At 58.1% G+C, this 12,945-nt stretch overlaps 1 protein-coding gene across 3 annotated transcripts; it reads right to left on the reverse strand.

Annotated features, from left to right (window-relative positions):
• Nucleotides 1–787: 787 nt before the first annotated feature.
• On the reverse strand, nt 788–8,624 carry PRAM1 (PML-RARA regulated adaptor molecule 1). Of its 3 annotated transcripts, XM_065933218.1 has the most exons (10): nt 8,251–8,303; nt 4,802–6,116; nt 4,662–4,707; nt 4,514–4,581; nt 1,772–1,829; nt 1,552–1,663; nt 1,278–1,440; nt 1,152–1,185; nt 1,026–1,060; nt 788–907 (listed from the first exon to the last, which is right to left on the reverse strand). In XM_065933218.1, exons 1-10 carry the CDS (start codon nt 8,272–8,274, stop codon nt 879–881), a joined length of 1,884 nt encoding a protein of 627 aa, XP_065789290.1. In that variant the 5' UTR covers nt 8,275–8,303; the 3' UTR covers nt 788–878. The 3 variants fall into 3 exon arrangements, with proteins under 3 accessions (XP_065789290.1, XP_065789281.1, XP_065789271.1); XM_065933209.1 differs by lacking the exon at nt 8,251–8,303 and adding an exon at nt 8,396–8,624 and having other exon boundaries at nt 1,152–1,440; XM_065933199.1 differs by having other exon boundaries at nt 1,152–1,440.
• Nucleotides 8,625–12,945: the final 4,321 nt, after the last annotated feature.

Raw genomic sequence — 12,945 nt, forward strand, 5'->3', positions numbered from 1 at the left:
TGCCTAGGGAACTTTCTCAGACTTATTTAAAACAATATTTTTTAGTTTATTTGGCTGTGCCATGTGGCTGGTGGGACTTCAGTTCCCCGAACGGGATGGGGACTGAACCCAGGCCCTTGGCCATGGAAGTGCATTGTCCTAACCACTGGACAACCAGGGAAGTCCCCAGACCTCTTTCATAGGGCACGAATCCCATCCATGAGGGCTCTGCCTTTGGACCTCATGCTTTCTCGTGCTGTCACCTAGAGGGTTAGGTTTTCAGTTTAGGACTTTGTTTTTGACAGCCAGGACACGAACTTCAGTCCATAGCAGCTTTTCTTTGCTAAAACAGACCAAGGAGGGTGTAGGTTTCTGAGCATATTCTGCCCTGTCAGAGGTTTAGGCTGAACTTGATACCTGTACTCGGTCAGAACTGGGTCACATTCTCTCCACAATCTGACAGCCATTTGGGCTATTGCCCGTGAGGAGCTGCAGCAGCTGCTTGTCGAGCTGGACGTGGAGGGCCCCCAAGCATCTCCCTCTCCTCGCTGACCACAGCTGACCTGGTGCCATCAGAGGGGCCCTCAACTCAGCTTCCAGCAAGGGGCCCCCTCCCTTGCCACCTTCTCCTGCCCTCCTTTTTCTCTTCTGGCCTTTGCCCTTGAGGGGTAAAGAGATCTGGACCTCACAGATTTCCCCCAAGTGATCTTGGCTCCACTGTTGGTGCTTATTAGGAGGGAAAGAAGAGACAAGACACAGTAGTCACTTTAAAAGAGGGACTTTATATGGTCTGTGGACGTGGTCAGACAGGAGCCACGCTAGGGTCCAGGGCTCCTCATTAGCGGGTGACTGGACTGGTGGGCTGTCCTTCATCCCCACACCTGCAGGCCTTACTGTCCCTAGGGCAATGGTTGGCTGTCCAAAGGATCTGCCAAGAAAGGTGACTTTCGGTGACCCTTTCCCCGTGAGCGGGTAGCCAGCAATCCCCGGAGGGGTGGCAGAGGACCTCACCCCACCCTTCCCATCCACCCAGAGCATTTACATACCCCAGGCAGCGACGTCGTCGTACACCTCCGTTTCCCTGGTGGAGAGCACAGTTGGGTCAGCCAGGGTCACCCTGCCCCATTGTCACACACCCCTACCCCCTGCCCCCAGTCAGTGCTGGCACTCACAGGGGCAGTAGAGCTGTCCTTGGCACATAGCCATCTGTGAAGAGAGCAGGGGTGGGCGGGTGAGGTCTCTTCCCTCCTTGGGGCTGTCTGCCTGCCCAGGCTGCCCTCCACTGGTGACTGACTCACACTTGCCCTTGGGGTCCCGGCACAGCATCTCCTCCTCGCTGGTGAACTCGATCACCTCCAGGATCTCCCCACGCCGGATCCCCAGGTGCTTGCCGCCCCCACGGCGGGTCTTGGCATTGGGGTCGATCATCATCCTTGTCTGAACCACAATCTCCCCCTCAAACTGGGGAAGGGGACACAAGAGCTGCCGCTTGCCCTGCCGCCCTGAGAACCCTGTGTGGGGCGGTGGCCACCTGGGGCCGAGCCCAGCCCTCCCAGGATTCTTCATTCACACCTTGAACTTCTTCCGAAACTCCCGCTCCGCTTTCTCTGCCTTCCGGAGCTGCTTCAGGGACTTCAGGTCCATGGGCGGCATCTGTGGTGGCTGGAGGGGTGCCTTCTCCTTCCTGAGCGTGCCCCCCCCACCACAAGGAATTAGGTGCTCATGCTTCTCAGGGACCCCCTTTTACTTTTCTCCCCAGCTCAGCCCCGCCCTGCCCACCTCCCTCTGGTACCTGAGCTCTGGGTCTTGCGGTGACCTCCACGGGTACTGCTGAGCCGACAGCACTTCATCTGAGACAGTCAGAGTGCCGAGTTAGGGCAGGGCCATTGTGTGGGCCTCTGGCTCTGGTGGCCTGAGGTTCCCCTGGTCACTTTTCAGGACTTGGGTCTCCTCACCCTCTGCTGCCCAGGCCTCTCATGGTAGATTGCCTTCCATTTTCCTAACTCCTGCCACAGGCCAGGCATGGCAGAAACCGCTAACCATTTCTTTCAACTTTCTTTTCTTTAAAAAAATATTTATTTGGCTGCTCTGGGTCTTAGTTGCAGCATGTGGGATCTAATTGCCTGACCAGGGATCGAACCCATGCTCCCTACATTGGGAATGTGAAGTCTTAGCCGCTGAACCAACAGGGAAGTCCCTTCTTGATGACTGTCATCCCAAGTTGCCTGCTGAGGAGGTAGCAAGGGTCAGAGAAGTAAGGCAGCCTGCCCAAAGCCACCAGGGTATTAAATGGTAGAGGCAGGGCTTCTCTGTTAGCTTTTGAGGCGGTTTCACCCCTCCCTCCTACAGCAAGTAGGTTTTGGGAATTCTAATGAGATACGGGTCAAAAAATAAGGCCAAGGAAAATGTTTCCTCAAAGCAAGCAGTCTGCCTCTGGGATGGGGCCATATCGGGCTGGGGTTCTTGCCTGGTCTGCCTGATGAGACTGGACTGGAAGGAGTCTCCCAGGTGACAGCCGACTCTACCTGGCGGATGACCAGCTTTTTAGGTGAGGGCACTGCTGGCCAAGGGTCTGCTTACAGTGAGAGCCTCATGAACACCGGGTGAGTGAAGGATCAGAACCTGCAGCCCCCAGCTTTTTTGCAGTCCTCTCTGGATGACTTGAAGTGCCACCCTGGGCATTCCAGACCACCAGGCCCTCTTCCCCATCAAGTGCTGGGGTGGGGAGGGGGCTGTATATCTGCATGGTGCACTCTTCCCTCCCCAGACACTTTTTTGCCTCCAGCCTCAGCCTGGTGCTGAAGTGACAGTCACACCCAGAGGCCACCCGGGCTGGAGATGGTCACCCAGATGGAAGCAGTCCTGACTTCACCCCAGGGCCCCTATACACCTCCCGCAGCCTAAGCACACAGCCTTGGGCGCAGCCAAGCAGGGCAGACCCTGGCGCCCTGTGGCTGTACCCTGGCAGTGAGATCCTGAGCAGGCTGCCCTCAGCTCCTGGCCCTTGAGGAACTCCCTGTCTGTGCAGGGGGCTGCCACTGCTCCGAGTGAGGCAGAGATTGGGAGGGAGGTACCAAGAGCCCCTCAGGTGTCCGTCCGTCCGTGTCCCCCCCCCCCCCCCCCCGTGCCTCGAGAGGGAGAGATCTGGGCAAGTGTGTGGCGCTGGGTCAGAGTCTTGGAGAATGACTGGCACAGGATGGGGGACAGTGAGCTACGCTAAGGATGCATCCGGTCTACTTGGGGTTGGGGAAACAGTAAAGGGTGGGCTCGTGCCTGCAGAGTTGCTGGTGGTGGAGTGGCCAGAGGTGCTCGCTCCCCGCGTCCACCCCTAAGACCTGAGCCATAGAGCCTCACTGGAGCGGAAGCAAAAGGGGCCCTGTCAGGAAGCTCTGTGCTCACAGGGGTGTTGCAAGCAGACCCTGGGGAAAGCGGGCCCAGGAGAAGCAGCAAGGGCCCAGGAAGGAGCCACAGCCATAGAGGCAGCAGGCTTTGGGGGCTGGGCTGGTGAGGAGGGGGCAGCAGCTGGGGACCCCTCAGGCACCTCTGACAAGAGGATCCCTTGCAGGAGACCTTCCAGAGATAAGGGCAGGAAGCAGCCTGGGGGCAGAGGCTCCCATGTGGTGGCTGTGAGCTGGGGCAAGTCATGTCTCAAGCTTCCACTTATATAAAATTGGTGGGGGGGGGGGCACAGTGCACATTCCATAAAGTGCTGGTGGGGAGATGGGGTGAATTTCTCACGTGAGGTCGGTGAATGCCTTTTCCCTGAGCTGGGCTTGCCTGGCCTTCCGCCTGCTCTCCAGGAGCGGAGGCATGGAAAAAGAGACAGAAGGGGCCTTGGACACCCAGAGCACGTGGGCCTGGAGGGTGGGCCACACCCTGGCTCCAGCTCCCTCCCTCTTGAGTTCAGGCCCCTCCAATACTGGAGTTCCCCAATACTGAGTTCCCCTCAGGCACCTCTAATACTGTGGTCCTCCTGATAACCTCTTCCTTACTCAGGATGACCTCCACTTGACACCCAGGTGCAGGCTCAACATTTAAGCCTCATCCCTATCCTGAGCTTGCTTGCTGTCGTCCCTGGTGATACACCATTACGTCTTCTCACCGATTTTGTTTTGTTTTGTTTTTTGGCCACGCTGCTTGCAGGATCTTATTCCTGGAACAGGGATGAAACTCGTGCCCCCTGTGTTGGGAGTTCAGGGTCTTAAGCACTAGACCAGGGAAATGCCCCTCTATCGGATTCTTCCCCTGTTCTGCATGTCTGCGGCCACCACCTTGGGATGCAACCCTTGGCTTGGCCGCACCGTGGTCAGGCTGCTGGCCTCTGGCTGTCCTTCCTGTTCCTCCACCAGGAGCCGCCATGACCTCTCTGACCCCTTTCTCTTTTTCTCCCCTAGCTCTGCTTTCAATCCCTCAGGCGTATGGTTCTCAAGGGGCCTGGTACTAGCAGCACAGACAGAAAAGGCCCCTGTGATGACTGTTCCCCTTCCTCCGATGCCTCAGCACACTGGTCTGACTGAGTGTCCTGCTCTGTCACCTCTGCTCCTGGGGCCAGGTCCAGAGTGGTCTGTGGGCTCGACATCATCGTACACCTCGTCTGGGTCCCTGCAGGGATACCTGACGTGAGTGAGGGCCTGTTTCAGCCCCGTGACCCATGCCTGTGCCCCCTGACTCCCCATGCTCACTGTGGGATGCAGTGGAGGCCAGCAGAAGAGGAGGTCCTGGGCAGAGCTGTGGAGAGATGAGATATGAGGTGGGGACGTGGGTAGGCCAGGGAGCGTCGACCCGCCCACCTCTGCTTTCTACCTGGGCCATCCACACCCACCTGTGTCTGCTGCCGCAGCTCTCCGGAAACTCTGGATATCCCTGGGGCCTGGGGGCAGTGGGGGCTTGGCTGGGGGAGGGCCCAGGCTGCTGGCTGGGGGTAGAGGCCTCCGCCGGGGCAGGTGACCAGGTCTGAGACCTAGTCTGGAGCCAGCACTCCGAGCGAGGGCTCCTGATCTCTGCTGCCGTGCCCCAAACCCTGGGCTGAGAGGGACCCGCGGGCTGGAGCCCGCCACGGCAGAGGGCAGCGAGCTCTCTGAAAAGGAGCCAGGGAGCAGGGGCTTTCTCGGGAGGTTCCTGGGCAGAGAACTGGGCTCTGGCTGCGAGAACTTGCGCGGGGGCCCCCGACACTCGGGCTGCAGAAACTTGGAGGGGAGCACGCTGAACTCGGGCTCCGAGGACGTCCTCGAGAGGCTGGCGGGCTCGGGCTGCGGGGGCTTCTTAGAGAGCGCCTTGAACTCACACTGGCGTGGCTTCTTGGGAACCACACTGACCTCTGGCTCCGAGGACGTCCTGGTGAGGTCACCAAACTCGGGTGGCAGGGGCTTCTTGGGGAGGTCATTCAGCTGAGGCCGGGTGATCTTTCTGGGAAATGTACTGAAGTCGGGCTGTGAAGAGTGGGGCTGGGGCTCACCAGATTCAGGCTTTGAAAGGGGCCCTGGAGGGACCTCACTGGACTCAGGCTGTGGCAGGAACTTCTTAGGGAGGCCACCAACCTGAGGCTGCGGGGGCTTTCTGGGGAGCCCACAGAACTCAGGTTGCGGAGGCTTCTTGGGAAGAGTACTGAAGTTAGGCTCTGAGGAGTGGGGGTGGGGCTCACCAAATTCAGGCTTTAAGAGGGGCACTGGAGGGACCTCAGTGGGCTCGGGCTGTGGCAGGTGCTTCTTAGGGAGGCCACCGACCTGAGGCTGTGGGGGCTTTCTGGGGAGCCCACAAAACTCAGGCTGCGGGGGCTTCTGAAGAAGAATACTGAACTTGGGCTCCACGGGGGGCCTGGGGGTGTTGCTGAGCTCAGGCTGCTGTGGGGGCTTCTGAGGGGGGCCCTCAGGGACCTCAGGCTTCCTGGGGAGTGGTGTAGCCTCGGGCTGCAGGGACTTCTTGGAGAGTTCACTGAACTCAAGTTTGGGGGGCTTTTTGGGCAGGTCAGTGAACTCAGGCTGTGGGGGCTTCTTGGGGTGCTCGCCTAGCTCAGGCTGTGGAAACTTTCTGAGGAGTTTGTGGAACTCAGGCTTCGGGGGCTTTTTGGGGAGGTCGCCAGTCTCCAGCTGAGAGGCCTGGAACTTTGCTTGAAGGCTCCGGAAGTCCTGATGACTCCCCTAGGGGACACAGGCAGGCAAGGGACTCATACACATGGGGGCCATGGAGAGATGGATGTGGGGACAAGCGGACCGATCACAGACACACACCTTTGTCGACCTCTTCCCCGCCTTCTGCCATTGACTCTTCTTTTGACCAGACTCCCATGTTTTTGTCTCCAGCCTCCCCGCGAGAGTGCCAGGCTTTCTTCCTGAACTACCACATACCCTCTGACCTCGTCACTTAAGCCTGGAATATGTACCCAACCTTACCCCACTCTGAACCTGAGCTCCTGGGGCCCCCTGTGGCTTTCTGCTCCCATACCCACCCCCACCCCAACTCCATGGAGCATCCTCAAGCTCCTCCTCCCCTCCTGCATGTCCCCAGGCCTTTCTTTTCTTATTTCAAATGTATCTGGAGGGATTTCCCTGGCAGTCAGGTGGCTAAGTCTCCTAGCTCCTACTTGGGGAAGTAGATCCCACATGCCACAAAGAAGAGTTTACATGCCTCAACTGAAGATTCTGCGTGCTACCACTAAGACCCGGTGCAGCCAAAAGCAATAAATGTATGGTAGTATATCTGGAACTGAACAACTTTGGACCACCCACACCCATGTCCTGGCCATGAAGAATTCGCCCAGGGGAGGCGGCCTCCCCTGCAACAGCTTTATTCTAAGAGGCTCCTCGTTTCTCCTGCCCCCAACGCCCCACGCCCCAATTCCTGGTCGCTGTGCCCACAGCAGCCAGAGGAGGCCTGAGTCTATTTGTGCTCCTCTGCTTGAATCTGGGGGTGCTCTGTCATTTCCCCACAGTAACAGCTCCAGAGCTCACGAACCCCCTGAACGGTACATCTGACCTCCCCCACAACACCTCCTTGGCCTCCCTCTCCTGCTTGGCTCCTGCGCCTCTCCTCTTCCAGGTTTCTACTCCTTTATTCCATATGATAAAGGCTTCTTTTCCTGGACCACCCTGATTTTAAAAAAAAAAAAATAGGATCTCCCTAGGACTCTTTGATCTCCCCAACCTGCCTGATTTTTCTTAGTGTCTACTATTTTATATCATCCTATTTATTTTTACTTATTTTATTTATTTATTTTTTTACTATTTATTGGCATGCCAACGTAGCACATGGTATCCTAGTTCCCCAACTAGGAATTGAACCAGTGCCCCTTGCATTGGAAGCAAGGAGTCTTATTAACCTGCCACCCAATGCTGTTTTTTAAACGTGTCTTGACTATTTAGGGTTTGTGTGTGTGTGTGTGTGTATGTGTCGACTCCGTCTCCCCCAGCCCCTGTGAAGCGTGCCATGAGGGCCGCAGCACTGCTGTCCTCCCAGTGCCTGGCACTCAGTAAGACGCTCAGTAACTGTTTGTTGAAATAAAGAATCTTCTAGGGACTTCCCTAGTGGCTCAGTGGTTGAGACTTCGTGCTTCTAATGCAGGAGGTGCGGGCGTTGATCCCTGGTTGGGGAACTAAGATCCCACAGGCTCTGTAGCACGGCAAAATATATATATATACTGGACACCGAGACATGCAGCATATACTCTCCCACATCCAGTCTGATGTGCACCAGCCCTGGCACGTGAAGTCCTTCCCGGATCCCATCTCGACAGGACCCACACCCTCGGTCACAGACACGGGAGACACACAAGTAGGCCAGGCCTGCTCTGACCGACAAATGACCCCAGAAGTGGCTCTGCCACAGGCCCCTGGGCCTGGCTTCACCTGGGGTCTAGGATATTGGGGAGGGGAAGGGCAGGGCCTCACTCATCTGCCCTGTCTGAGCTTCACTCTCCCCTGACCCAGAGAACAAGGAAGGGTGGCAGTTCCTGCCTGAGGCCTGAGATACCTCTGTGAAAGCACCCCCCACCAGCTGGGCTGGGACAAGGCTCCCAGGTGACCCTGGGGGCCAGAGAAGTCAGGTCAGCAGGTCAGGCCCTGAAGGACTGCTGGGATGGGCAGCAGGTACCTGACCTACTTTGTCACCCACAGGAAGCCCCTGCCACTCACCCTGGCTGCCTGTTATCCGGTGGCTGTTCATGCTGACCTGGGGGGAGGAGAGTCACCCCGGCAGGCCCACCCATTCCCCTTTTAGTCACAGCCCGGGCCCTCAGAGCCTGAGCTGTCCCAGAAGTGGATCCCGGCTACTTCTTACCTCTGGACATTTGTGGCATCTCATGTCCCCAACAGCTTTCCTGCCCCTCTGCCGCTCTACTTTCGGAATATGCCCCTCTGGTTTCCACCCGTGACACCCCTCACCTCCAGCCAGTGTGGGGCTCTCCCAGGCCCTGGAGACTCACCATGGCTGCAGGAGGGCGACGGGGCCACAAGGCGAGTGGGACCCAGGCCAGGACCGCTGCCTTCAGGAAGTGACTGTGGCTTCTGCTCCACGGGGTGGGGTCTGCTGGCCAGGCGGGGAGGGGAGGGGAGGAAGGGGCAGAGGCGGGGACAGCCCCAGCCTGGTCTCAGATCCTGTCAGTGCTTCTTGAATTCCTGTCCTGCCCTGCAAGCTTTGGGCATCCTGTCAGCAGAATCCCTCGCAACAGTCACTGACTTCTAAATTCTGCTGCCCCCTCACCGCCACCCCAGTCCTGCCATGTCTGGCCTCCGGACTCCAGGGAGGACTTGTGCCAGGCCAGGAGGGCCTCCTGGCAACAGAGGCGGGGCAAGGCCACCTCCAGCCAGGGCCTCCGTGGGAGGGGAGGGGTAGTTCTCAGCAGGGAAGGGGCATGGTAAGCTCCACGCTTACTCAGGAGTGAGCCGGGTGGGTGAGGCCCTCCTGCTGGCCCCTGTTGCCTCAACACGCCTTCCTCATTTCAACACTTCCCTGCAGTCCCGACTTCCAGCTCTGAGCAGGACTCAGGACTTCCTGTTGCGGGGGACAGCTGTCACACAGGCCGACGGCCCCGGTGGGGTGGCAGGTTTGGTGATGGGCGGGGAGGTGGGCAGTGTCCAGGTTCCCAGAGGACTAGGGAAGGAGGAAAATGGGGGTGGCCGGGAGGGCAGCGAAGAGGGGGTGAAGCTGGGGCACACGACCAGCGCTGTCCGGAGGGAAACCCTGATGGCTTGGCTTCGTCCCCAGGTCAGTGACCTTGGGGCTCATAGAGAAAGGAGAGAACACCCAGTGGGAGAGAGCAGAGCCCTGATTCTCAGCTTGGCCACGCCATCGGGGTCCCTTCAAGAGTTCACAGAGGTGAACAGAAGCTCCTGGAGATCCTTTTTTTAATTTAAAACTTTTCGGCTACACTGGGTCTTTGCTGCTGCAAGCAGGGTTTCTCAAGTTGCAGAGAGCAGGGGTACTCTCTAGTTGCAGCGCACAGGCTTCTCACTGTGGTGACTTCTCTTGTTACAGCGCACAGGCTCTAGGGAGCCGGGGCGGGCCTTCAGTAGTTGCAGGTCCCAGGCTCTAGAGCACAGGCTCAATAGTTGTGGTGCAGGGGCTTAGCTGCTCCTCAACGTGAGGGATCCTCCTGGACCAGGGATTGAACCCGTGTCTCCTACACTGGCAGGTGGATTCTTTACCACTGAGCCATCAGGGAAGTCTGCTCCTGGAGATTCTGACTTAATTGGTTCGGGTTGTGGCCTGAGCCTGGGGATTTCTTACACACCCTCAGGGTGATCCTAATGTGAAGCTGGGAAAGAACTGGTGTCACTAGTCATCCTGGCATCCTGATAAAGTGTGGGCTGTGCCCCAGGTCAGAGTCTGAAGCATCTCAGGTGATGCCCATACTGTGGTCATCACATCAAGGATCACACCTAGACTAGCAGGGATGTTTGAAGTTTCCAGAAGGCTACAGACAGCAGTTGGCAGTGACTCTGCCTGTGTGTCTGCTCTAAGAGCAGAGCTTGGGGATTCTGGACCCCTGTGTGTCCCTGCACAGACCGACATGCACTCTGGGTCACATTCCCAGGGGTGGGTCCCCCTCCGAGTAGGAGGCTGAGGGTGAGGATGAAGAGGTCTGTGTCCTGGAGCCGCTCAGCCTGGGAACCTGCAGTCTTTGGCCAACCTGTGCCCTCTGGGGTAGCTGCACAAGGCGGATGCCTGCCTGGACATGCGGGCCCCTCATTCATCCTCCCTTCAGACAGACACTCCTGAGCACCCTCTGCTGGGCGGAGCCAGAGCCCTCAGAGGGACTCTGCTTTTGGGCATCTTGGAGTTGAAGTGGTAGGGGCGGGGAGGAACCCTCTTTGAGGTCACAGCTTGGTTGGCCAGAGAGAGGCCAGGGGCTGCAGAGGCCCATAAGGGACATGGGGAGGTGTAAGACTTCCCAAGCGAGCAGACAAAGATTGGACTTGAGTTGGGAGGGGATGAGGGTAGGAGGCGGGGCTTCCAGGTGGCACAATAGTAAAGAATCTGCCTGCCAGTGTGGGAGACACAGGAGACGTGGGTTTGATCGCTGGGTTGGGATGATCCCCTGGAGGAGGAAATGGTAACCCACGCCAGTATTCTTGCCTGGAGAATTCCATGGACAGAGGAGAATGGCAGGATACTGGTTACAAAGAGTCGGACACCATTGACCAACTGAACACACATGCACAAGGGTAGGAGGCAGTTTTCAGTGACCCAGCTCCCCAGGCCTCAGAGCACTTTCAGCTTGCTCCAGAGGCCAGCGAGGGGCCCGGGGAGCATGGGAACCATGGACCCACTGTACCCATGGGAGGGGCTGTTGCATCTACACGGGTGATGGGGTTGGAAGGCAGGTACCTGGGCCAAGATGTTGGCTCTGAGTCTCTCTGGAAAGGTCCTGACACACTGGGAAGTAGCACTGCCTGGATTCAGGGGTGGCTGAATGAGGGCCTTATGAGGAAAACTCCTAGGGGCTGGGGGACTCTGGTCCCCTGGCGATGTGACACTGAGCCCTGAAGATGCAGGAAAGGGTGAGCCTAGGGCCTTGGAGGTGCAGGAAAAAGTGAGTGCCTAGGTTTTCTCATCAGTTTAACTGTCCCACTTCTGGGGTCATGTAGAGATCAGTGTGACTTTGGAAGCGGCCCTGGCTAGAGCTGGGCTCCATCAGCTTACCAACCTAGCCTCACCTTCTCTAGCTGTACAATGGGCCCTTGACCCACCTCCTCCCCAGGTTCTTGAGAGGGCCCCAGGCAGCCGGCCACAGGCTTGGTGGCTGGAGGGATGTGAACTGCTGGTCAACGTTTCTCAAGCCCCCTCCCCCTCTCCCCATCCCTCTGTGAATTCTCACAAGAACTCCAAAGGCTGACTGTCATGACACCCATTTTAAGGACTAGAAAAGTGAGATACTGAGAGGTTCAGTCTTGGGGCTTCCTTGGCAGTCTGGTGGTTAGGACTGTGCTCCCACTGCAGGGGGCATGGGTTTGATCCCTGGTAAGGGAACTAAGGTCCCATATGTTGTATGTCATACCCAAAAGACTCCCCCAAAACAGAGAGGTTGAATCTTCCCCAGGGTCACCCAGCTGTGGGTCCAATGCTTCTGGTTGAGAAGTGTGGGGGGGGGAGCTTGTGGGGGTCTGGAGCCCCCCAGGGTTCCCTAATGGTCTCACAGCTCGTGCTGAGTGTCAGCTGCCTCAGTGGGGTCTGGGGGCCTGGGGATGGTGGCAGCGTGGTCACCTGGCCTGAGTTACCTGGGCCTCAGCTGCAACCCCATCAAGAACACTGGAGGCCCGAAGCCCCTTATAAGGCCAAGGATGGAGGGGAAGGCAGTCTGGCTCCTGGGTGTCCAGGTGGGATAGGTCCTAAGGGCACCAGATCTCCCTACTGCCCTTCCCAGGAGAAGCAGCAGGGCCTACGGAACCTGGAAGTGTTCAATTTTGAGAAGACACAGCGGCCACACTAACGGGAGCAGGTGTTTGACCCGATACCCCAGCTAGGCTTTACCTGGATGGCTTCCATGCTGGGGACCTTGCTTGGCTCTGAGACAGAGATGAAGATTCTGAGGAGGACCAGGGGAGGATGGGAAAGGGGACAAGGGGAAGACAGGAGGCTGCTGGGTGAGGGGTGGGGCCTGGGGACTTCACCCCAGGGGGTGACCAGTGTCTTGTTGGCGGCAGAGAGAGGACTACCCTGATGACTTGGAAGATGGAGGAGGTAAGGAATGAAAGGATGGGGGTGGGGTTGGAGTCGCTGGGTTCTTGCTCACGGGATGTCTAGGTTCCCCAGGAGGAAGAGGAGGGTGATGGTGAGTGTGGCCCTGATGGGAGGAGTGGAAGATGTGCAAGACGGGGCCTTGTGGGCTACCAGGAGGGCAGGGCCTTCATCCAGAGAGCTGAGAGGAGTCATAGGGGTACTAGGCAGAGGAAGGGGCACGATTGGAAGCGACTTGTTTCCAGGGGTCTTCAAACTGGATGGAAGCGGGGGCGGGTGGTGGAGGATTGCTTCTGGTGCCCAGGACGAGGCAAGGGTTGAGGTCTGGGCTAGGGGGCCACAGGGCTGGAAGGGAGAAAGATGCAGAAGGTAAAGCCAGGCCCAGAGGGATGGGGCTTCCATACCCTGGAAGTTTGACCCTCAGGGTTCTGGCGACAGCAGCTGTGGGACCAGATTTTGGACCCTGGCCCCCACCTGACTCCCAGGAAGAAAAGGAAGGAGAGAATCTATACGGGGGAGAGGAGAAGGGAGGCAGCCAGGCTCTGCAGGACTGGCCGACACGCACCCTCATCCTCAGGACTGGAGAGGAAAGGGGAGCTGGGCAGCCCACAGTGAGAGTCCAGAGGACAGGGAGAAGGAGAACGGCTATGAGGCCTAAGCCCCAGCCTGCCACACAGAGCCCAGCCCTGGGGGGCCTAGCACCACCCTACTTCTGCCAGGACTGCTCTGTCACCTCCCTGAGAGTTGGCAAAAGCCTCAGCATCTGGGGGGGTTCCAGCAGGGTGCTCCTGGGAC

The sequence above is a fragment of the Muntiacus reevesi genome, chromosome 1, assembly GCF_963930625.1.
Source record: "Muntiacus reevesi chromosome 1, mMunRee1.1, whole genome shotgun sequence".
NCBI classification, from domain to species: domain Eukaryota; kingdom Metazoa; phylum Chordata; class Mammalia; order Artiodactyla; family Cervidae; genus Muntiacus; species Muntiacus reevesi.